Genomic DNA, 26,714 nt, shown 5'->3' on the forward strand with positions numbered 1-26,714 from the left:
ATTAATAGCTTATTCGATCATTAGCATGTTTTTCATAATTTTTTATTAACAAAATTAATTGATACACTAACGTCTTGTTTTTTTAATTTTATTTATACTCATTAAAAACTGCAGAATTTCCTCTTTTGAGTGCAATCTTTGTTTTCACAATAACTGAATACATTCGAAAATGATAGCTGATTAATTTCAGCAATTTCTTATAGGACACCCTGTATATCATATATCATGTATCATATATTATGTATCACATATCATATATGATGTATCATATATTATGTATCATATGTCATATATCATGTGTCATATATCATATATCATATTATATGTTAAACACAATATAACATTCCATATAATATTCATCTTGTTACGTCATTTGAATTTAAATAATCCATAAACTTATATACACAGTTTGAATTCTCTTGTAAAGGGTGTCCCAAAATTCACGCAAGATTTGAATTTTGCGCCATTTGTGCGGTAAAGTGCTGCCAACGAAAAAAAAAGACAGCGTGTCAGCTGACAGTTCAGGGTTTTTAAAATAGAGTGTTACACGAAAGAACAACGCGTTTTCATTGTTTATTTCAACAACAACAAGTGGATGCTGATTTTTCGAACAAAATCATCTTCAGCGATGAGGTTCATTTTCATCTTGATGGCTTGGTTAATCGACAAAATTGTCGCGTTTGGGGTTTAGAAAATTCACGAGTGATTGTTGAGAAACAAATGCATCCACAACGTGTCACTGTTTGGTGCGGATTTTGGGCTGGAGGCACTCATCGGACCATTCTTCTTCGAAAATGCGGCTGGTCAGGCAATAACAGTTAATGGTGCTCGCTATCGCGACATGATAATCCAGTTTTTTGTGCCTAAATTGCAAGATATGGATGTGGACGACATGTGGTTTCAACAAGACGGTGCCACATGCCATACAGCCCGAGAAACAATTCAATTACTGCATGAATCATTTCCTGGTCGTGTAATTTCCCGTTTTGGTGATCAGATTTGGCCGCCCAGATCATGCGATTTAACGCCGTTGGACTTTTTTCTTTGGAGTTTTTTGAAGTCTAAGGTTTATGCCAACAAACCCACGACCACCCTTGACCCACGCCTTAAAGGAGGAAATTGAGCGCTGTATCAACGAAATTCAGCCACATTTATGCAAAACGGTCATGGAAAATTTCAACAAAAGAGTGCATATGTGCCAGCAAAGCCGTGGAGGCTATTTACCCGATATGCTATTCCATACATAACTCTATACTGTATACTTTATGAATCAATAAAAAATTTACAATTTTTAATTATAAACCTGTGTTTTCTATCAAAATTACTTCTCGCGTGAATTTTGGGACACCCTTTAAAAGGTTGAAGACAAAATGTGAAAAATAGCTACATTCCTTTATAATTTTCCGTGGGAATGTTATTATCGCCTAGCTTTCTTCAATAGGAGTCAAGATAAAGATCAGATGCTTGTGGCACAAGAGTCCTTTTTGGCTGAAGCCTCTCGGAGAGGAACTCTCACTCTCTGTACATTAGAGTACTGTGCGATAAGCAAGTGCATCGTAGAAAAGTCATGCGCCATTTACTCTCTAAAATTCCCAAAAGTTCTCCGCACTCTTAACTGAACCCGAAGAGGTCGTTCAAATTGTTTTATAAAACCCGATATAAAATCTGATATATTCTTTACTGAAACGCATTGTTTATAACTGGTGATTCAGTTATAAGCACCGCGTAAAATCTCTCTGAAAGAACCAGTTAACAACACCGAGAATTCCCATTATCGATGCAATTTGCAAAACATAAACAGTGTCATCGCGCGTAAAGTGAGTAAAGTGAGGGAGCAATTAATTCTGCAGCGTCAAACGCTGCAAATGCGCAAAGTTGGCTCTGGTCACGAATTTATATGCGATGTTCAGCCGAAAGGTTGTCCGTAATTTTCTACGCGAATTTCCGAGCACGTCCGCCCTGCTGAACTCTCCCGTTAGAAAACAATCAGGCAAGATGGATACGTTCCAAAACTCACACGAAAGATTACGGGCGACTTTTCTGCGCCCACTGCTGCAGACGTTTCTGTGGAATCTTGCTTCCACTGAACAAAGTCAGTGGGATAAGTAAAACGGAGCGCTAAAGCGGAAGTGTTTCTGCTGAAAATCAGCGAACACTCATTTATTATCGGCGAAACACTTCTTTTAGCGATTCGATCAAAGAGACGTTATTATCGATTCGCTTTAACAGAGCACGACATTAATTCTCAGTAAGGGAGACGAGGACATCACTCGTTCTTCAGCGCAAAGGAATTCGCGTTGAGCCAATGCTGTACATCACGAGATATCGCAAGGAGAGAAACGTTCGCTCTTGTCCTTTGTTTCCTCACCGTGCAGATTTCTTGATTGATACGAACAGATGGACAGTCAGAGACAGAAGCGAGAAAATACATTCAAATATTCAAATTCCCAAAATTCAATCACCGACAGCACCTATTCAGATTTATATTTTTATTTTAACTTTTATATTTTTATATTATAATATTTTTATATATATTTTAATTTTAATTTTTTTCCCGCTATATGGTGGTTTGAAAGTATTAAGTCTAAGCTTTAAGACGCACTATAATAGTTGGCAATCCTGCTAACATAACCTCAAAAAACAATAGAAAGCGATGTCGTTCGCAATATTTAAGGCACTGTCTCCTTTTCACATTTCAATTGAAAACAATTCAATGTTGCAGAGACTAAAGAAATGATTTGTTCGGCTTAAGGCGAAAACGCTGATTCCTACAGTTCATGTAAGAAGTGGTTCCAAAGGTTTAAGAATGGAAATTTGGATCTCAAGGACGAAGAACGCCCGAGGCAACCAAAAAAGTTTGAAGACGAAAAACTCGAAGAAGTTTTGGAGGAAAACTCCTATCGCACGCAGGCAGAACTTGCAGATTTATTTGGAGTAACCCGACAAGCCATTTCCAAATGCTTACATAAGCTGAGGAAGATCCAAAAGGAGAGCCGTTGGATTCTGCATGAACTCATTCCTGAAAACAAGAGCAAATATTGCTACTCAGGTTTAAAAAGAAGCACCTTTTGCACAAGATAGTGATCTGTGATGAAAAATGGATATTTTATGACAATCCGAAGAGGCGAGAATCTTGGGTTTACCCGATCAACTAGCACAGCAAACCAACCACCAATCAGCACAGCAAAACTAAACATTCATGCAAAAAAGTTTTGCTGTAGATTTAGTGGGACCGGAAGGGCGTTGTTCACTATGAGTTGCTCAAACTCGGCCAAACTGGCACCGCTGAACGTTATCAGCAGCAACTAATTCGAACAAATGACGCACTTGAGAAGAAAAGGCCTTTTACCGACAATGGAAGAAGAAAAGTAATTTCGCTGTAGGACAACGTGCGGTCATACGCAGCAAAAATAACACTGGAAACTATCTCCGCTCTGGGCTGGGAAATTCTCCCTCACGTGGAATATTTTCCAGAGCCCGTCCCTTCGGATTACCATCTCTTTAAATCTCCGCAACATCACATGGCTGATTTACACTTTGCATCAGTTGAAGATGTTGAAAAAAAGCATCGTTGAGTTTATCGACTCAAAACAGCCATCTTTTATTCGAAATGGAACTTGATAGTTGTCTAAAAGATGACGGAAATGTATAGAAAGTGAGCGGGATTACTTTGAAGATTAGGTAACTATTCGTTTTTTTATAAACAAACATCAAAATCTTGTAAAAAGGGCCAAGAACCCACAGGATTGTCAAAAAATAATTTTTCTTATTGTACGATCATTAGGAATGTTAAAAACAATCATTAGGTGAGAAGAAATCTTGATTCCTAAAGCCAAAATTAATTGTTAGTCTAGGTAAAATATTTTCACACATTATATTTCCCTGCCATTATATTGACGTCGTTTAGATAAAAAAATTTTGAAAGTAGCATAGATAATTATTTGCCCTATTGGATAGATGAAGATAAGGAAGAAGAATCGTCAAATTCTGAAGAATCAGAAGATGCTTAAAAATTGCGATCGTAGTGTTTAATATATCCAAGAAAAGAACCAGAAAACGAAAAATAAAAAACGAAATACTTAAAAACAAAAAACAGAAAATAAAAAGAACGCTTTTCTTTTTCTTTAACAAAAAATCTGTAACCGTAAAATCAGGTAACCGTAAAATTAACGAGACCGAGTTATGAGGAAAATACGTTAAAAAAATCGGTCGAATGTCGTTTTTATTATCTATCGACTGATATGATTTGCTTACTGAATTATTTATGAATCGGCGAAGCGAGAGGAACGTGTTCGAACTGTTTACAGATTCGCTCGATCGATTTATGACGTAATACGGCGAGACGAAAAAACGTATCCTTTTATCCCGTTGTATTCCGCAGGAATTTTGAACGCGTGTTTCCTCTCCCTGTTGACGTCATCCGCAAGATCCGCGGGGCGTGAGGAATCAAGAACCTCAATAACCCGCGTCGCTTATTGCGTAAATCGCGGTATCGCGATATCAATATCCCGTGAGGAAAATTGCTGCCTCGGGTTTAAGGTTGTCGGGCTCGTAAATTGGACGAGGGAAGGACGGTCGAAAATTCTGATGAGCAAAAAAGAAAAAGGTCGTCGGGTGGAATGCGTCTGTCATTTTTCCGAACGTCAATTTTCAACTGTATGTATTAAATAACCAAGAAAACGGTTCGTGCCGTTTCTAGGTTCTAGGTTTTGTCATTGTCAAACCGCACATGCGCACACTAATTAAAAGTGCGGTTATGAACAAAAGCTTATTTACCAGAGAATTTACCGGCGTATAACATTTACGGAAATTAATTGTTTAGAGTTTTGTATGTATTAAAATACGAATTTTTTTGATTACCTAATATTATATATTTCATGTATGTATATGTATACAAAGTATATAAAAAGTACCGGGACGATAAAGTATCTCGAAAACTAAGCATTTCAGAAAAAAATATTTCAGACAAAAGTTGTTAAAATTAAATGGTAGAAAAAGATGATATAATAAAAAATTGAGATTTTCATTTAAGAAAAGTAATGATCAGTGAATATCTCAAAAGTGGCGCCATCTGCAAACAAAATGATATAGTTGCTTTATGTCGCTCTTCAAACCATACAACTTTTATATGAAACATTTTTATCCAAAATGCTTAGTTATGCTCGAGATATTTCGTCATTCCGGTACTTTTTATATACACTCTGTACATTTTACATGTATATATTATTGATAAAAATATTATTAAGTAGCAACTATGATAAGTCACTGTGGCAAACAATTTGACAAGCCAAAAAAGCTCCTTCGATGCGATAAGGAGGAGCAAATAGCGTCCTTGGTCGGGCATGAAAATTTTGACTAGAACGAGGGACAATCCTTCGCAAAGAAGGACATCTCTGGTGATCCTACGCGAATTCGACGGCGAGGATATCGTATGGTCGCCATCGGCGATCAAGTCGTGACGATGCCGCGAAGGGCGACTCTCATTGATACAGCCAGCGTTAGTTATTGCGTAAGTTAACGCGAATGCGCGCGACAGCGCCTCAGGATTAGTGCCACGTTGTAAGGGTTTCGCCAGAGTGAAGAGCTTTATGTCCTGCGCGCCGCGCGAGTGAGAGTAAGCGACGCATATAAAGCCGCCGCCGCCGCCACGTGTTACGTAATGAGGTCTTACGCGCATGACGTCCTTACGCGGTAATGAAATACCCGCGGCCGAGACACGGAATGTCGTTTTACTCCCGCGTCCTCCCGCGAAAAACTCCCATCTATAAATAGAGGCTACTGTGCTCCAGTTTCCATACACCTACCCCTTCCCCCCTCGCCCTGCTCCTGCTCCAGCTTTCGAGGGATGCTAGTGGGACTCTCATTCGAAAAGTCCCTCCAATGATGAAAGCAACAAAAAGTCGATCATCAGTCTTCTCTTCCAGCGTGAACTCGTGTGTGCGGAAAACAGAAATCTATCCGATTTTGAAAGCGTTCGGAGAAATGCTCATCTCTCGTAATATTATACCGAGCGGACAAGATCCGTCGTGGTTCCTCAGGAAGTTAATTGCAAGTTTCACTCTCCGACGTGAAGTCGCGAAAAGCGGTGATTTTCCAACGGTGGAAGAATTTGAAAATGCTCGTTTCTCGCGAATTCTCAGGCGAAGAGAATCCGTGATCTCTTCTCTCAGGCAAATCAATCACGAAGTTTTCCCTCTGACGTGAACCGTGAAAAATGATCGGTTGAAGAAAAAAATTCATAATCTTTTCTCAGGGAAATCAATCACGAGGTTTACCCTCCGACGTGAATCACAAAAAATGATCAGTTCCTGGCTGTAAAGCGCCTGGAAGTGTTCGCTTTTCGTGAGTTTAGACTGAAGGAAAAGATTCATAATCTCTTCTCAGGGAAATTACAATTTCGAAGTTTCCCTCTGACGTGAATCACGAAAAATGGTATCAGTTTCTGGGTTTGAAGCGTTCACTTTCCGCAATTTCGAATTGGAGCGAAGGATTCATGATCGCCTCGCGGAGGTTCTTCACGGTTCCGTGTGGTCGATCCTTTCGACCGTAGCCTGCATACAAAAACCAGATAATTGCACGCTAATTGCTCCCGGCTACTCCATCTATGCAATTCAGGCGAAATCGATACCGATATCGACTTCCGCGGCGAGAATCGCGGCCGGCCCTCGCGAGAGACCACGTCCGCGCCACACATCATTAGCCGTTACGTTTGCGTTACTCTCCCCCCCCTCTCTTTCTCTTTGAGGAGATGCATATTGTCGATCTATTCCGGAGGACTAATGACTATATGGAACGGCGATAGCGTAACACGTTTTAGGTGCGCTCTACCGGATGTATCTGACCACCCGTTTACCTCGATTATTTTGTAAACGCGGCAGTTTAGAAAAAAATGTATCAGAGAAAAGCTGTATGGTTTTAAGGGGAACATAAAACGACTGTATCAGTTTGCTTACAGATGACGCCACTTTCGAGATATTCACTAATCATTACTTTTCTTAAATGGAAATCCCAATTTCTTATTATATTATCTTTTTAATTAATCAATTAATTTGAAAAATTTTTGTCTGAAATATTTTTTTATTTGCCTAATATTTTTTGACATATTTAAGAAAAAGTTGGTAACTTTTTCAACATTTAACTTACGATATCTCGCTGTTTGTTGGAAGGAAAAATGATATTCAACTTTTTTAGTCTCTATTTAGTCTCAAGAATATATTGCTACAGTAATGCCCTAACTTTTGTTAACTTATCGATTTCTGGAAATTTTAAAATTATCAAATTAGTCAAAAATCAGGGCTCTATTATAACAATATATTCTTAAGATCAAATAGAATAAGAAGGTCTGATACCATTTTTTCTTCCAATAAACAGTTAACGAGACATCGTAAGTTAAATGTTGAAAAAGTTACCAAATTTTCTTTGAGTATCTCAAAATATATTAGGCAAATAAAAAAAATGTTTCAGACAAAAATTGTTCAAATCTATTGGTAGGAAAAGATGATATAATAAAAAATTGAGATTTTCATTTAAGAAAAGTAATGATCAGTGAATATCTCGAAAGTGGCGCCATCTGTAAACAAACTGATATAGTCGTTTTATGTTCCCCTTAAACCATATAACTTTTCTCTGATACATCTTTTCCAAAAATGTCGCGTTTACAAAGTAATCGAGGTGGACGGGTGGCCAGATACACCCGGTATATGACCACCCGTCTTCCTGCGCCGTTAATAGTGAGCGTGAAAGACCGCACACTCGTATTAGAGGAGCGATTTAGAGAGTTTTTTCCCAAAAACTAATTTACATAAACAAGGTAATGAACGAGTAACCTTAATCGAAATATTTTCCTTCGCTTCTTACAACTTTTTTCCATCTTCCCGGCAAGAGATGGATTCCGCGACGATAAAAAGAAAAATTCTTCTTTGGAGTCGATCCAATTTTCAACAAATTTTCCCACTTGTTCGAAGTTACGAAAGTGTGTATCCTCTAGAGTACGTTGCATCGACCGGAACAAGTGATAATCGGATGGAGCAATCGTCTGGAGAATACGCGGGTGCGGTAAGACTTCCCATTCCAACTCTAATGGCGTTTGCTTCGCCGATGATGCAACACGAGGTCAAGCATTGTCATGAGAAAGGATCATTTTGCGTCGTTTACTCGCAATTGGTGGTCGTTTTTGGTCCAATGCTCGCTTCAGTTTATATCATTGTCGTCGATAACGATCAGCAGTGATAGTTTCATTCGGATTTAACAGGTCATAGTACACAATACCTTCTTGATCCCACCAAATACACAGCGATATCTTTGAACCGTGAATATCGCGCCTCGAAGTGGATGTTGCTGGTTGGCCTGGATCAACCCATGATTTTTTTCGTTGGGGTTATCGAAATAGATCCATTTTTCATCCCCAGTAACAATTCAATACAAAAAATTCTTTATCTTTGTTTGTCTGGCCATCAACGAAATGCAAATGTTCAACCGGTTCGCAATGGCATTTTCCGATAATTGATGTGAAACACAATTTCCTTCTCTGTGAATCTTTCCCATTATCATGTAAACGTTTAATGACTGTTGTACAATCAACATTTAATGCTCTGGCAAATTCTGAAGTGGGTTGCGCTGGATTTTCGTCCAATAATGCTTGCAAATCTGCATTTTCAAGCTTTTTTCGTTGTTCCGAGCGATCTTTGTCGTTAATATTGAAGTCACTACTTTTGAATCGTCTAAACCAATATTCACTTGTCTTAATTGATGGAGCAACATCACCATGAGTTTCTATCAGAATTCTATGATTTTCAGCCGCTGTTTTCTTTTGATTAAAAAACAAAAGCAACGCGTGTCGAAAATGCTGGAAGCTCTATTTTCAAGATGGTATTAACGCGATTTTTACGGCGTTTATTGTTAGTAAACGACTAAATATCATGGATTAATATTTAAAGCATTAAGAAACAATAGCTGTGACTAGAATGTCTTCAACAAAACTGACATTAGTGTCATCTCTTGCAAAACCCACAAAAAACTAAATCACGCTACTAATAATATGTACGCAATTAACGGAGACGAAAAATTGATTAACTCTTTACACCTTGAATTAATTTACCCAAGACCTTATCAAACTTTTGGTATAATTAAATAGCTTTTGGGATATATTACAAACATAAGAAACAGGAAAATAAATGTTATAACAACTTAATGATTAAACTTTAAAGGGCGGTACCTACAAGTACCAACAGCAATGCAGGGTAAAACACAGAAAAAAAGGTTCAAAGATACATGAGGATTTATATAGAGCGACACTTTTAACCCTTTGTTGCACGTTTCTTTCTAGTGCATATAATTTTGTGAAACTTGTTACCCGGGGGTTTCTTGGATCGTTGAGTACGAATCCAGTGTCAAAAGTACAAGATTCAAAATGGCGGATCCAATGTGGCGGATGGAATTTTCAAAGTCAACTGGATCCGCTTGAAACTTGTTACTCGCGGGTTTTGGGGTCGTTGATTACGAATCTGATGTCAAAAACATAAGATTCAAAATGACGAATCCAATATGGCAGACTGGAAATTGAAAATTCTTCCAAATTTCGACAAGAATTAATGTCTATGGGTTTTTTGACTTCTGGATTAGACTAAGAGTGAGAGTGATAACGGATTCATAACCGTAGGCTCAAAAAACCCCTAGATATCAAATTTCACGAAAATTGGAAAAACTTTTAATTTACGGTCTGCCATCTTGGATCCGCCATTTTGAATTTCGAAAATCCGACAACGGATTTATAATCAGCGACCAAAAAAACATAAATATATATATTTTTCCGTACATGTTTATTACCAAATTTTTCCAAAAACGATTTCTACAGGAAAAAAGAATATTTTTGCAATTATCTTGTTTATAACAAATAACTAATGCAAAATAATAGTTGTGCGACATGATGTATGCATAGAATAATATCCGAGAATCTTGTGAAGACTTATTACATGACAAGAAACCCTTAACCTAAAATTTAAGAGACATTAAACGATGGCTAAAAAGGTGTCACATATATGTCACATATATTTGCAGCAAAGGGTTAAGTACCGTCAGGATGTGAAAGGTTAAACGGATGCGATGATGAACGCGCCAGATGCGTTTCGTTCGACGAAAACAGAATTCTCGGTAAACAAGAGATTACTCGCGCGTCTTTCATTGGCCTAAATTAATTCTCGGGAACACCTGGGAGTCTCAATACGGAGCCATTGCGAATTTCCGTTTCCGAAGTCCCTCAACCATCTTCACGTCCGCTTCAGCCGAAAACGCATTTGGCTCGTTTCCTGTTACATTAATCCCATCGATCTTTTGTCTCCATGAACGAGTTCATGTTTTGAAAGTCAGGACTCCCGTAGGAATTCTCTCCGAAATCGCACGTGGACGACTCCTCGAAGCGACTTAAAACTGACTTTCCGCGCAATCTCTCGAATACACTCATCCGTTGCGCTTTCTCGCCACATCGGAGCTTATACTCATGAAAAATTGCCCATCATCTCGCGTAGGCAATCTGAAAATGGATTGTTCATTCTCTGCCGGCGCAGTGAATCGCAGCGATCACGTCAACGGCGTCATCAGTGCGCGATTTTATTATCAATCCCGTTTCGTTTCAGAACAGAAATCCGCTTGAAAGTTCGTTCTCGAGTCGGCTCGAATCGACTCCCTCTCCCTCTCCCTCTCTCTCTCTCTCTCTCTCTCTCTCTCTCCCTCTCCCTCTCTCTCTCTCGCTCGCGCAAACTTAAAAACAAGTCAGCTCCACTATCTGTCCAGGCGTGCACAATGCAGGTTGACAATGCTCAAAGAGCCATTGAAAATCGATCTCTCGCACTTGGTTACACGCCGTTGAAATCCGATTCCTTTCTATATCAGGCGACAGATTTGTAACGCCGCGCGTCATCGCTCGTAAATGTCACAGTCTACCCTCCCCTCCTCTTCAGCCGAAAAAGGAGAGAAAGATCCGCGCGAGAATTCCACCCTCCCTCTCTCGCTCTCTCTCTCTCTCTCTCTCTGTTTTTTATTCGCCCGCAGCCGCCAGTCATTAAGCCGGCGCACAGTAGGGCTAGATAATATTCTTAGGTTCAAAATTCTCTAGAGACCTGAATTTCCAACCGATCATCGACACCAATGGATGAGGTTGATCCTGAATAAATTCCGAAGAGATCTGTCTTGCCAAAAAAAAAAATCTTTTTCTCAAATTATTAGCCCCAAAAGAGGAAACATTATCGTTAAACGCGAGAAACTTGTGAAATACTCATTATTCAACACTTATTTCTATTTAATAGCGTATTCAGCGGATTGAAACTATGAAATCAATCAACAGACACCTCGAGATTTATCGATCTTGAACTAGAAACTTATTAACCCAAAACTTATATGCCCAAAATACAAAAACATCAAATATAGACCCGTTAAGCACAAAACCTAGGGATTTTGAGTCTTAAGCCCATCAACCTAGGAATCTATCAATCCAAAAACTTTTTAGCTGAGCTGACGAGCTTTGAAATTCTGAGTTTTCTAAAAGGTGATTATAAGTTCTAGGGTCTCGCGTTTAGTATCCATAGGCTCGAACCCAAAACACTATACTTTAAATGATAAACTTTTAAGACAAACCCTAAACCCATGAACCCTGAACCGATAATTTTTTCAAAATTTCGGCTGGACAGATCTCTTTGGAATTTATTCAGGATCAACCTCATCCATTGGTGTCGATGATCGATTGGAAATTCAGGTCTCTAGAGAATTTTGAACCAAAAAGTGTCATCTGGCCTCACTGTACGGCGGTTTTCTCAGCTCGAACTCGCGGACGGCAAGTTCTAAAAAAAGGAAAAACAGGCGAGAGAGCGAGAGAGATGGTCGAAAGAAAAAATTACAGCCAACGGGAGAAGTTTCGCGTCGCGCGTTACAGCAGCGACAGCAGCAGTCACCAGGCATCTCAGCGGCGCCAACATCAGCAATATATCGAACTAATCTCGCGCGTCATCTGGCGCGGCCATCAGGACGAACGTCGCGTTCGCGCTCGCGAATTGCTCGCGGGAAGAAAAACCGGGAGGAAAATAGCGAACGAACGTGCCGTGACGCGCGTTTCACGCGCGGCCCGGGCCGGGCCGGTGCTCTCCAATGCTGCCCGCGGCAAAATTGCCAGTCGCAATTTTACGAGCGGACTTCTCGCGATTCGCGACTCGCGCGGCGAAAAGCAACTCCGAGCCGCCCCGCGAGACGCGAAAATCGATGCGAGAGCGCGCGACCGCCGCTGTCGTTTAAATAGCCGCCTCGTTATTCCAAGAGAGCTGCATGCGTGTAACGATATAATTAACGCGTTATAATTAACCTCGCGGAATAATTAGCGTGGAAACGGCGAGGAGACAATCAGCGGGCGATGGGCTGGACTCCGCGGCCCGTTCGCGCGGTCTTTTTTCCAGAACCCAGAGCGGAAGCTTCGTCAGCTTCGGAGCGATCCCCCGAGCCCCGAAGCCCGCGAGGAGGCCACGGTTAGAGCTCCTCCCCGCAACGGGCCGTGTCGGGAACCCCCGGATTCTAAGCCCTGGAAGGCGTCTAGACTCTCCAGAGGCTCTCGGAGCCCGCGGGCTGCCTCTGGCGACCTTCCCGCGTCTCTCGCTCGACTGCCGCATCACAGACTCGAAATTTCACTGAACGCGGAGGGCACCCTCGAGGGTGTTGAACGGCAACACGATAACTCTCACTCGCCCTCTTTAGGCCCCTAAGTACCGTCCAACGGCGGATCGCGCGAGTCCGCAAATGAGCGCTGAGCGGATCGGGGGGAGGTGATTTCGGCGGGACGTTCACCTGGTGCGTCGTCCGCAGGGAGCGACGTAGCCAGCGGAGCACTTTGCCCCGCGCCCGCTGCAGGAACGACTTCCCGGAGGAACCGGCGGCGGCCTCAGGCATGGCATCCCGGGCCGAGTGACAACCCGGCCGGTCGGCGCTCAGAGCTGGAGGAACCCGAACTGAGGGTGGAGGGTGGTGCCGCGGCCGGGAAAAGTGAACGAGATAGAGAGGGAGAAGGGGGAGAGATAGGGGAAGCTACGGCTGGTGGGGAGGAAGCACGACTGCGGGGGAGGGATAGTGGATCGATATCAACCCCATACGCTCAATCGCGAGCAACCCCTTCGCTCCTCCCGCACCCCCGCCCGCACATGGCCGCTTGTCCTCTCGGTGTTCCATTCAATTTATAACCTTTCAGGCTTTCCAATTTACCGTCCTGAGAATCAATTTCCGAAGTGGGCTGGCTGCGAAACTGACGCAAAGATGAGGGCGATGAGGAATGGCGGGGTGTTGTGTGTTAGGCACTCTCCCGAGAGAGACGCGGAATTTGAGTGGAATTTTGGAAGCTGAGAGGACGAAATCAGAGACGGGTTGTGTAGCAGGGAATGCGCTGAGATAAGGGAGGTACTTTCGCGTGTGGATCTCCCGGAGAGGGAAATCCGCTCCGGGAAATTCGCGCTCTTCCCGCGAACGCGTTCTGGAATGCGTCGCGCTTTCCTCAGCAGCGGATTCGATTAATCGTGCTGATAACATCTATCGGAGAACTCCGCTTAACAGGTCGGCTCAAAAGAAGAAACTACTCCCTTGCCCCGGCAGCGGGGTTCTCCTCCGAGGGGGGAAATCCTCGCGAACCGTCGGTGTACCTGGGATCGAATGTGCCGCAAACGAGCGCAGGTGATTGGTGGAGGCTGACGGGCGCAACAAGTGTCAATCGGCCGTGAAATCCGGGATAGAAGGGTCCGCCGCGAGTGGAACGGCTCTCGCTGGAAGAAGGAGAAAACTCACGCTGGAGGAGGGGAGGCCGTAGCCGCAGGTGGGAAAGCTCAGCTGGTGGCGCTGAATAGAGCGGGCGGTTGACAGGTGGCGGGAGGGAGAAAAGCGGCGGCGGCAATAGGGGGGCAAGAACCGGACCGGGTCAAGCCTGGCTAGGCCTAGGTCATAGAGGTCTGATCGATCATTGCCAGCAGAGGAACACGTGAGGAAGAAGAGGGAGGAGCTGCGGACTACGATTACCATCGTCGATATGTACGCTGCGAGGTGTACGTGCAGCGTGCGCTTCCGTGCTCGTGAATAGGCTCTCGCGGTGTATTCAGTTACGGTGTATACAGAATGTTCAGAAAGGGTGTACGAGTTGGTCGGACGTCCACCTGCGAGGACACTTCGTAGCCGTGAAACGGACCGCATCTGAATGGCCTGACGAGAAGTGAACGAATGTCGATTGAGACAATCGTCAAAAAGTTCATGTCAGATGAACACTAACATGATAATAATATTCTTATTATACATATATTATATCTTATCTTATTATATATATATTAGGTGTACAAATGAAAAATCCAAATTATTTTAAGCAGTTATGAAATCAATTTTAAATTGAACAGATTTTCCCGTTCTTTTGTAATTATGCAATGTTGATATATAGCTATTAAAAAGAACATATAGTTTGGCGAAAGGCCCAACATAACCTTCAAAAATGTTCAGTTCAGTACAGTCGAAAATGGCAACAGATAAAGTGCATATCCGACACTGCATTCTTTACGAATTCCAACAAGGAAAAAATGCTGCAAGAGCGTGCGAATCGATTTGTTCCTTTCTTGGCGAAGGTGTTGTATCGTACGATGTGTGCGCATTTTGGTTTAAGCAGTTTAAAAGCGGTAATTTCAGTCTAATCGACAAACAACGCCCTGGAGGCCCTCCGAAGTGCAATAATGATGATTTGAAACAACTGCTCGCTGAGAATTCGGCACAAACACAAAAAGAGCTTGCAGAACAGTTGGGAGTAACGCAGCAAACGATTCCCAAACACCTACATGAGATGGGAAAGATCCAGAAAGAAGGAAAATGGGTTCCGCATGAACTCATTGAAACCAATAAAAATCAACGAATGGCAGCGTGTCTTTCTCTTCTCAATAAGCAGCGTCGAAAGCAGCTTTCTTGTGGAAAATCGTTACGGGCAATGAGAAATGGATACTCTATGACAATCCGAAACGCAGAAAGTCATGGGTAAATCCCGGCGAATCATCAAAATCGGTCGCAAAACCAAATCGCTTCGGAAAGAAGGTTCTTCTCTGCATTTGGTGGGATATCAAGGGCGTGCTTTATTATGAGTTGTTGGAACCGGGTGAAACAGTTACTGCGGACTGCTACCAACGTCAATTAATCTGCTTGAGTCAAGAATTGGAACGAAAATGCCCGTATACTGGCAAAGGAGAATGTCCAGTGAAATTGTTGCATGACAACGCCAGGCCACACATTGCCACACATTACAATACAAAAGACACCATAATGAGTCTTGGCTGGGACGTCTTGCAGCATCCGGCGTATTCACCAGACATTGCTCCATCCGATTATCACTTGTTCCGGTCGATGCAACACGCCTTGTCCGATATGCACTTCTAATCAGTGGATGAGATCCGAAAATGGCTTGACGATTTTATCGTATCCAAAGACGTAACATTTTTCTGAGATGGAATTTATCAGCTGCCTGAAAGATGGCTTAAAGTTATGGAAAGCAACGGCGAATACTTTGATTGAATAATTTAATTTACTTTCTTTTAAAATAAACCTTGAATGTAGCTGAAAAAATTGGATTATTCATTTGTACACCTAATATATACAGTTTGTTCAACAGGAAAGTGTTAGTGATAATCTGAAAAGAATAAAAGATAAAGTCAAGTTGTTTTTTTTAAACGAAAATAGAAGATTTTTAGTAATGCGCAATTATCTAATATTTGATCCAGTTGCTTCCATTATCAATTATTGCTTGACACCACTTTTGCATATTTTCGACCAGATTTTCGATGTATTCTGGTAAAGAACGCCATATTGTTTTTATTTTTATGCACAGCTGCTTAAAAGTAAAGACACGCTTTCCTTTAAGTTTCATCTTAAGGTATAACCACATATTTTCGATGGGATTTGCGTCTGGAGAGAATGCCGGCCAATCCATCATAGTTATGTCATTTTCGAACTTTTCTGACAGCAGCGGTTTTTTCATGGTGGACCGAAATGTGGTGATACCACGTCATTTTCATGCAGGCGGCTTCTGATGGTATTAAGTGAGATATGTTGACCTTTTCGGCGGAGTTTTACTTGGGCCTAACGCAGGATAAGACTGGGATTCGTCTGAAAGAGACACAATCGCTTTGTCCTGCTTCGGAGTCGTTGCATGAGACAGCCCTTTTTCTGGCAGGTCGTCAACATTTTCAACGGTTTTAAATCTATTTACTCACTTTTTTACGAAAGTCTCTGACTTTTTAATTACTCTAGCAGTTGCTGCGATTGTTAATTTTGGTCCTTTAGAATGGTTAATAAGAAACACCACCTTCTAACGCTTCAAATATTGTACACTCATTTTTAAAAATAATGTTTACTTTTAACGATTGCTCAACGCAACTTTTTGATGTACACTATGCAAAAGAAGTTAGTTTCAAGATTTAAACAGTATAAGATAGATGGTGCTACTGATTTTCTACAAAAATATCATCTACATTTTCTTGTTGAACAGTCTGTATGAAGATTTGCCTGACGATAGATATGAGTATATTCAACTTTGAACCCTCAATCTTGAATCTATCGCTAGACACAATAGCCATCATATAATTGTAGGTTAGGTCATTCTGAACAAGAAAGTTCTTTGCCGCTTTGCAAATAAGTACGCAAATTTTCAAGTTATCAATTAAAAGAACCATTTCATTTTCATTCATTAACTTAATAACTATTACAATTTTTGCAAAATGGTACTTGACGTTTTTCTCAGTTTGATCTGATTAATCTTCACAATTTTTCGTTTCCGAAAGATCTCGGACACCCTACATATACGAAAAGAAAATAATTTTTACTTAAAACAGCTAAAAAAATTCAGAGTACCAGCTAACACACATATATATATAGCTTTTTTCAGATAAAAATTACTTTTCTGTTAGCTGTTTTAGATAAAAAAAGAACTTTTCCTTTTATATCTTTTAGGTAAAAATTTTAACAAGACACCCTTATCTCTTTATTTTGACGGCTCGACCGTTCGTTAAACCGTAACACAGCGCTCAGCGCCACCTAAACGCCACAACACACGCGCGAGTCGATTGATGCGTGCCGATCGGGGTATAAATAAGAGCTGAAAATTTTGAGATCAATAATACGTCTGGCGAGATTACGACCGGTATATTCATAAGCTCGCCCCTATCTATGAACGGTTGTGATTTTGCCGGTCGTATTTTTATCTCAAATTTTTCAACTCTTCACTGTTGAATATGAATTTGTACTTAACAATATCTCCATTTTTCCGATGGATCCCTGTCTTTGATGATGATTTTGGAATTTCCAAAGGTCATTAAGTTAATAAAACTTAGAATATTATTTATTGTATATTCTTAAAGCCAAATAGAGTAAAAATATCTAGCATCACTTTTTCTTGCGACAAATAGTTAACGAGATATTGTAAGTCAAACATTGAAAAAGTTACTAAATTTTCCTTAAATATATCAAAAATTATTAAGCAAATAAAAAAATGTTTCAGACGGAAGTTGTCTAAATGAATTAGTAGGAAAGGATGATATAATAAAAAAAATTAGGGTTTCCATTTAAGAAAAGTAATAATCAGTGAATATCTCGAAAGTAGCGCCATCTGTAAGTAAAAAATGATATTGCTGTCCCTTATGTCCCCTATCAAATCAAACTTTTGTCTGAGACATTTTTCCATATCTTTTATACTTTTTGAGATATTCTAATCGAAACTTTAAAATGAGACATTCTAAATATATATGTAGCTTTTTTTAGATAAAAACTTTTTTCTGTTAGCTTTTTAGTAAAAATTTGTTTTTCCTTTCAGCTTTTTTTAGATCAAAGTGGCTCCATAAGTAGGTCACGCTTTCTGATTGGTTATATGTCACTTTTATCGGTAAAAAAGAACTCAGAATATCGATCATAGATTTTATATAAATGCGTGCTGCTTTTACTGTGTAGTGAAAAACGTAACTATGCATATATACGAATGTTTTTGCAAGCTTTTCGTATATATTAAGGCCGATATTCTGAACTCTCTTTCATCGATAAAAGCGCTTACAAAAGTGGTTTATAACCAATCGGAAAGCTTATAAGCCACTTTCAGAGGCATTCCTATCGACAGAAGAAAGTTCAAAAAATGGGTCAAAGTTTTTTAAATTCAGTCGCGAAAAGGTCTCTCTTAGAAGGATATTGAAAACTTTATACATAATTGAAAACTTTAATGAATACTGATGTTTTTCTACAAAGCCTGCCACATTAATTGATCAGAATTACAAGTATCGTTACATAAAGTACGTGCAAAAATGAATCTCGGAGCGCTTTTCGGTACATATAGCGCAAGTGACTAAAAATTTTAAAACTGACATTTCGTGCTCGTCGGAGAAGATATGTGTCTGATATGAAAATTGCATATCTTCGCTCCGCCAAGAAAAATTTCAAAGAACTCTGTTGCATCTTGCCAACTGAATTTAGAAGCTTAAAAATGTACTATATATGTACAGCAAATTAACATGCATAAAAATTCATCCATATGCATATGAATATACTAGGTGCGCAACTAAGTTTCCGGGTTTCACACATGGATGGCGCTAACGACACATGTCGACATACATGTCTGAAGTTGTGTTTTCCTTATAGCTTGGACATCTGTTAACAATAACCAGTCGCAATACCAACACATATCGTAACGCAATTTTTTCTAACAACGAAGATGTCGAGTTTTGTGCCAAATAAACAGCATTTGCGGGAAGCTTTGCTTTTCTGCTTCAACTTGAAAAAAAGTGCAGCTGAAGCACGTTATTTGCTTGAGGAGGCCTACGGCGAACATGCACCATCGAAAACTACCTGTGAAGATTGGTTTAAACGCTTCAGAAGTGGCGATTTCGACACTGAGGACAAGGAGCGCTCCAGAAGACCAAAAACAATTGAGAACGTCGATCTGCGAGCGTTATTGGATGAAGATGATACGCAAACACAAGATCAACTTGCGAAGGCATTAAACATGACTCGTCAAGGTATTTCCAAACGTTTACATGTCATGGGAAAAATTCAAAAGGACGGAAAATGGGTGCTGCATGAGTTGACTGAGAGACAGATGGAAAATCGAAGAGTCACTTCCGAAATTTTGCTTTTGCGGCATGAAAAAAAGAGTTTCCTGCATCGAACTGTTACTGGCGATGAGAAGTGGATATATTTCGAGAATCCACTTTCACCTGGCGAAGCATCAACATCGACGGCACGGCCAAATCGCTTCGGAAAGAAGACAATGCTCTGCGTTTGGTGGGACCAGAAAGGAATCGTGTACTATTGTGGATGCGTTAAGACATCCCATTTCAGGCTCTTTAGTTTGCGCAGCGTCTTTTTCGAAACGTGTGGTCTAGCGTTGTCGTGATGAAAGACGACTCCCTTGCGATTTGACAAAATCGGACGTTTCTCTTTTATTTCTCGATTCAGATTGGTTAATTGGCGACAGTACTTATCCGAATCAATCGTTTCGCCAGCGGGGAGAAGCTCGAAATAGATTATGCCCTTGCAATCCTACCAAACAGAGAGCATCACCTTCATCGGGTGCAAACTGGCCTTTGGCATTGCGTCACCATGCTCACCTGATTGTTTCCATGTCCGTTTGCGCTGAACATTGTTGTAGAGGACCCATTTCTCATTGCCTGTCACTAGTCGATCCAAAAACGACTCGTTATTGAGCCGCCCGAGTAAAGAAACGGCTGCAGAAATTCGCTTGATTTTGTTCTTCTCGGTCAGCAAATGGGGCACCCATATATCGAGCTTCAAATCGAATCCCATCTTTTTTAAACGCCGAAAAGCGGTTGATCGGTCAACGTTTAGTGCTGTAGCAACTTCTTCTGTTGAAATTCGCGGATTATTGAGCATTAAAGTACGCAAAACATCGTCATCAATGTCAGAAGGTCGACCAGAGCGTGGCTCGTCTTCAAGGTTAAATTCTCCGCGCCGAAATTTAGCAAACCATTTTTCCACAGTTCGTTTAGCTGGTGCTTCATCCTGATAAACATCCAGAATGTTTTTTACGGCTGCGGCAATGTTTATTCCCTTCCGAAACTCGTAAAGTATAACATGCCGTAAATGCACCTTATCGATACTCATTTTTAAAGTGATATTTCTCGAAGCAGTTTGTATGAAAACAAATGATTTTTTTTTTAATAACAGCTGAAGACGTCACCTTTCCAACGTTATATAATATGTAGATGGAAGTATTAATGACAACACTTTACGACGCTTATAACTCCATCTATTGAAACTCCGCACGAACTTTTGCACTCACCCAATATGAGCTGCTGAAACCGGGCGAAACTGTCAATGGGCATCGCCACCGACAACAACCGATCAATTTGAACCATGCATTGCTCGAAAAACGGCTAGAATGGGACACGAGATACGAACGAGTGATATTGCAGCATGACAACGCTTCGTGCCATTGCACTTCCATCCATCGTCCAGGACACTATCAAAACGCTGAAATGGGATCTGCTACCGCACCCACCGTATTCGCCAGACCTGGCCCCTTCCGATTATCACTTGTTCCGGTCGATGGCGCATAGCTTGGCTGGGCAACACTTGGCCAATTTCGAACAAGTGCAAAATTGGTTGGATGAATGGTTTCGGTCCAAAGACGCGTCGTTTTATCGTCGCGGTATTCATGTATTGCCAGAGAGATGGCAAAAATGTGTAGCTAGCGAGGGACAATACTTTGAATAAACCATCTTTTGTATTTCTCTTGAAATTTTCATTTTTCATTGATCAAAAAACCCGGAAACTTAGTTGCACACCTAGTATTTCCTGTCACATACAGTAAAACAAAACGTAACCTATTTAACGTCGATGTGTACAAGAAATATAGAGAAGTAGCTCGATTGTGTGTCGGTGTTTAGGCCGGGTCTACAATAGGTGTAGTAAGCTTTAAGTCTTAAGAAATTATTCAATCCTAGTCGATTTTTCCAAGAATAATCGAATAAAGTTAGCCAATTTCTTAAGGCTTAAAGCTTACTACACCTAGGTTAGGTTACAATAGGTACACCTATTGTAGACTCGGCCTTATCTAACATGACATCGTATTATCGACATTTTTGGAACTCGTCATCCATTTTAGTGCCCTCTTAAGATAAACCTAAGATATGATGACATAATGACATAGGAACTAGCTGTGAACAGCGCCTTAGGCGTTCCTCCCTTCAACCCAGATAATGAGGATCGCGAACAGTGTATGCTCTTATCTAGATAAAATTACACAAATGAGAGAGATCATCCAGATAAAGTTTTGGCACCGACTTATCCTTATCTAGATAACATAATTATATATCCTCTTCATCCACTTATCAAATCGAGGAAAAAAGTCTTATCCTTTTACAAAGTTACTGAAACACGTCGTCCACGGATGATTTAAAATCTACATTATTGCAAATGTGTAAATATTGAGACGCTTCATTTTACGTCACACACGTCGCGTCGCGTTGATGATTGCATGTATCAGACGACGTTGAAACTAAACGTTACATCAAGTTTCATCTGTAATCAACACAAGGGGCTAAGACGAATTTACATACTTCATCTTATCTTTTCATCTAGCTAATTTTAAAATTACCCAAATATAGAGAGGAAGAAAAAGCACTAATGGCGAGAATCACAAGTGATCTTCCCTTAGGGGAGGAACTTCGCGAGCCCACCGGGGAGCCGAAGACCTCGCGAGTCCCTTTGCGTGCATGCGAGCGATCGTCCGTTTGCTGTATTTCCAAATGAAACTAATTAACGTCCGTCACTGACCTCCTCCACCACCTTCGTCTTCATCCGCACGGTCGATGGACCGGCAATGTCCCACCACCGCGACCTCCTCCGCCGCCACCACCACCTCTACCGCCACCACCACTGCCATCGCTACCACTAGCGGCTGCAATCGCGCTGGAGAAAGCGGGACACAGCGAGAGAGAGAGAGAGAGAGAGAGAGAGAGAGAGAGAGAGAGAGAGAGAGAGAGAATGAGCGACGACGAGCTTTTCCACCATCGACCGCGTTTCCACATTTCCCCGCGCGACGTGTGCTTCCTCGCTTCCTGCTCGGCAATCGACCTTGAACCTGAATCGCAGCCTCTCCAGTTGATTCCCCGGCCGCGCCACCAGCGCTGACCTTTCTCCCCGAATGCCGACACTCACAGGGGGATCGATGGGGTATTTATTACTTGCTGAACCGGCGAGTTTCCCGTCGATTATTCAACCGTCCCCACAATCAGCGAGATAGCCGTATGGAAAAAAAAGAAAAAAAAAACGAAAGTGCGAGCCGATTGCGACTCGATTAAATTTATAGGGCATGAAATAAAAGGGAGAAACGAGGAAAACCGTGAATGGTGCTCTTGTCCTTTTATCTGCGAAGGATTTCACTACACGTGAGGAAAAAGCAATTTTGTCGGCGTGTAACGGAATCTTCTGTCGTCCGGTGAAAACTTAGTTCTAGGGACAGAGAGATTCTTGTGAGGATTTTTTACCGAGTCGGCCGAGTAGAAATATAACTAGTCAGTTTCGGCCAAAAGTTAGCAGTTAAATATAGCACAGGTTGATTTAAACTTTCTAACGTTCTAACTATTAGTTTGTTCATAGCTGATTGTTCATTAAAACATAGAATCGATTTTGTGGTCTAGTTATATAGTTGTAGCCTAGCAATTGTTTATTAAGTACGATGGAATAAGTGGAGCGCTGTGTCTGTATCTCAAAATATATAACCTGGCTGACTCAAACCGCAGTTAGCGTTTAAAATTATGTAGCAAGTGAAAATTGAGGTTATGTTATTTTCCAAAAATTCTCGGAAAATAGAAGTGAATATCGAATATTGCTGGCCCATAATTAGATGCGATTTTTCATCTAATAATTGTAAAACTTCGTTCGTTCTATCGTCAGATCGACTTATTTGTTTGGCCATTAGGAGAAGCGAGCGCTAAATTGGTGGCTAGTAACGAAGTTAGACGTAAATTTACTATCTTGTGGGTGGAGAGAGAGAGAGAGAGAGAGAGAGAGAGAGAGAGAGAGAGAGGACCCACGAGATTCACTTTCACTAGGGAATTCATTAGGGAAATTGCTCGCAGTTGTCTCCACTGAGTTTTAACGCTCTGAGCTGACTATTCAGATGAACATTTTCGATGGCAGTAACAGGCATATCGCTTCTCGTCAACGAGTTTTCGTCTAATTCTCATGAAGTTATGCGAGCTGAAGCGCCTCACTCTTAGGTAGAACCAATAGCGAAACTTCGGTATACAATGCGATCTTGAAACTTCGAATTCGACTCTACTTGAGGATCCGACGCATCAAAGCTCACGATGGAATGAATTTTGTAGAGCGCTACGAGATATGATAATGCAATTAGCATTGGTCGAATATCCAAAATTTCGTTAAAATATTCGGAATTTCGTTATTCGAATGCAGCGCCCAGGAATTCAATGCGTATCTACTTGGAGTACTTTTATGTGGAGCCGAAGCTTCAAATGCAATCTCTAGCTTTGGATATTATTCCCCCTCGTTTGCGGATAAGACTCCACTCCGGAGAGATGAGGGAAATCAATAAGCTTTGACGCCCACTTTCACGTGAAGTCATCGACTTCGCCGCGCGGGCAACGTATCCGAAACTTCACTTCGAGGCGCGTGATCTCGCAACCCTTCCGCATCGGCGAACGTGAGTAGAACGTGCGAGGTCGCCACGGCCAACTTTACACGGCGGGTTAAATGAACATCCGACCTTGAACTTGACTAGGAGATGAGCGCAGGAAAGGTGACGGGCCGCGGCTTTTTATGTGAGAAGAGGCGAGAGGAGAGTCGAAGGAGCTTGTCGCATCATCAGCTAGCGCATCCGTCACGTATTCTGCGGCTATTCTTACGACATTGTTAAATAAAGCCAGCTCGTTCTTAAATCACACTCGCGCTGCGAGCTATCTTCTTCCCGCGAGATCTTTCACCTGCCTCCCCGGCGTCGTTAAAGCAGCGATGGTGTTATGAAAGCAGCACAACAGTCGTAATCGGCATCAACATCTCCGCATCAACATCCGAATCTCATTGTGTCATTTATAGTAATCATTTTATATCATTTGTATCTCTTGTTGACAATAACATATGATGACGAAGTTTCGATAATTTCTAGTCGAAGAATTTGTCGGCGTAAACAGTTCAGACTAGCGCAGCATTCATAGTCGGATCGTCTTAGCTTCATCTTAAGTTATTATGTAGCCGATAAAACACTGCAGTGTGTTAAAGTGAACTTAAGACAACCTTGGATATAAGGTCATCTTAATTTCATCTCAAGTTAGTGCAAGCTCTCTAGCTCCTAGCTTCGAGCTTTATAGTTTCATTATGAACAATCTCGGAATAAAGCAGTTCAGCTTTCATTTCTCATCATCTCATTGTTATTATTATATTATACAGAGTGTTCATTTGAAAACTTTCCAGCTAATTATCTCGAAAACTATGAAAGATATTAAAAAAAAGCTGAAACACGTATTTCATGATTTCGAAAGGGAAAGAGAATGGCATTATCAATTTTTTATTACAATATCTCACTAACTATTCGTCGAAAGAAAAAATAGTATTAGACTTTTACTTATTTATCAACTACTAATTATCAAGAATCTACTATCATGAATTTACTATCAAGAATTTATTATCAAGAAGAATATATTACTATAATAGTGCCCTAACTTTTTTTAACTTATCGACCTTTGGCAATTTCAAAATTATTAAATTAACAAAAGTTTGGGCACTATTATAGTAATATATTCTTGATAGTGAATAAAATAAAAAAAGTCTAATACTATATTTTTCTTTCGACGAATAGTTAGTGAGATATCGTAAGTTATATGTGAAAAAAGTTACCAAGTTTTCTTTAAATATTTCAAAAAATATTAGGCAAATAAGAAAATGTTTCAGACAAAAGTTGTTAAAATTAATTGATAGAGAAAGAAGATGTAATAAAAAATTGGGCTTCCTATTTTAAAAAATTATGTTGACCTTCAACTGACCTTGAAAATGCCCTCCAAATAAAAAACTGGTAATGCCATTCTCTTTCCCCCTCGAAATCATGGAACACATGTTTTAGCTTTTTTAATATCTTTCATAGTTTTCGAGATAATTAGCTAGAAAGTTTTCAAATGAACATTCTGTATATATAATAATAATAATAAAAGTTGCTATTAGCACAACAAATGAAGAATAATTCCTAAGTATAAGTCACTAACACTAATTAACTGTATCAATGTTATATTAGTATTATTATTATTATATCAATATAATTAATTAGCAACAATGACTTATATCTAGAAATTATCCTTCATTTGTTGTGCCAATAGCAATTTTTATATTGCTTTATATATTATACAATTTATATATTATACAATATATATCAACGTACAATTGCTTCACCAGAAGACATGAAGATTGCTTCACCAGTAGCACGTGAAGATGCTTCGCACATAAAAGTGCTCTCGCGACTATCACTCTCGACTGCTGAGTGACTCCACGTGGCAAATAGCGGTGCTGAGTGTTAATCGATTGAAATTTTAGTTAACTGAAGTCATCAAAAATTAGCATCGAGTGAATCACGATTATGTGTAACGACTGTTTCAATCGATTACTTCGGTTCGGTCACGTTCACACACGCTGATTGACAATTAACTTCATCGATCGATGAAATTCCTCAAAATTACTCATACGACGATTGATTAATTTTAATTGCTGATTCGCCGATTACTTCGGACAACTAAAATTTTAATCGATTGGTGCCCGACACGGCGATATCCGAAAAAGCTTTTTCGGCCGTGCCGAAAAAGTTTAGATATAGGATTGAATTATGAATTGCCTGAGAGAGAGAGAAAGAGAGAGAGAGAGAGAGAGAGAGAGAGGGGGAGAGAGAGAGAGAGAGAGAGAGAGAGAGAGAGAGAGAGAGAGAAAGATGACTCAAACTGAGATAGATCGATAAACAATTACAATAATGTAACTATACAATGAATGGTAATTATTTAGTTTAGGAAAGTTAGCTCCAATATCATCTCGACCTTGGCACGTGTTGTTGAAGTCATCTTATTGGATAACCTATTGCAGGTTTCAACTATCTCTCATTGTTTATTAAAAAGTTACGAACAACAGAGATTTCATAAACAGAGCCTATTTTTCCGACACAGTGTACATTAAAAAAAAATGTTATATACGAGTGCGACACTCCCTCCTCGAAAAAAACCTAACCTAACCTAACTTAACCCAACTTATGCATCTTTGCATACGATTAGGCGTTGTAGATTTTAAGGGGACTTTTCTAACAACTTTTCGTCCAACCATACACAAAGATGTATAAATTGGCTTAGGTTAGATTCTTTCGAGGAGAGGATGCAGAGGGAGGGGAGAAGCCCCTTCCCCGCTTACATGTACTGTTTAACATTTTTTAATGTACAGTGTGTCAGAAAAATAGACTTCACTTATGAAACTTTTTTCGTTAGTAGCTTTTTAATAAACAATGAGCAATGGCTGAAACCTTTTGAAGGTTGCTCAGGGGGATGACCTCAACAACGCATGTCAAGGTTATGATCACACATTGGACAGTTTGGCTCCCCTGAACTGAATAATTAACCGATGAGTCGTCTACTGCTACAATGTTTACGCTAGAAAACGTCGTCGCATCTCCTACCTTCGAAGCTGTC

The 26,714-nt window shown here is 40.5% G+C and overlaps 1 protein-coding gene across 6 annotated transcripts in view; it reads right to left on the reverse strand.

Moving 5' to 3' along the window:
* Nucleotides 1-26,714, reverse strand: part of Ae2 (anion exchange protein Ae2) — a 94,452-nt gene that overhangs the window by 26,838 nt on the left and 40,900 nt on the right. For 2 of the 6 annotated variants that reach the window (XM_025303337.1, XM_025303335.1), the window contains exon 1: nucleotides 12,823-12,995. The exons of the other annotated variants lie outside the window; for them this stretch is intronic. In XM_025303337.1, coding sequence (XP_025159122.1) covers nucleotides 12,823-12,924 — 102 coding nt within the window. In that variant the 5' untranslated portion in view covers nucleotides 12,925-12,995. Of the gene's footprint in view, nucleotides 1-12,822; nucleotides 12,996-26,714 lie in introns of those variants that run through there. 6 annotated transcript variants of the gene reach the window in all.

This window comes from Harpegnathos saltator, unplaced genomic scaffold (genome assembly GCF_003227715.2).
Source record: "Harpegnathos saltator strain DR-91 unplaced genomic scaffold, Hsal_v8.6 scaffold54, whole genome shotgun sequence".
Taxonomy (NCBI): Eukaryota; Metazoa; Arthropoda; class Insecta; order Hymenoptera; family Formicidae; genus Harpegnathos; species Harpegnathos saltator.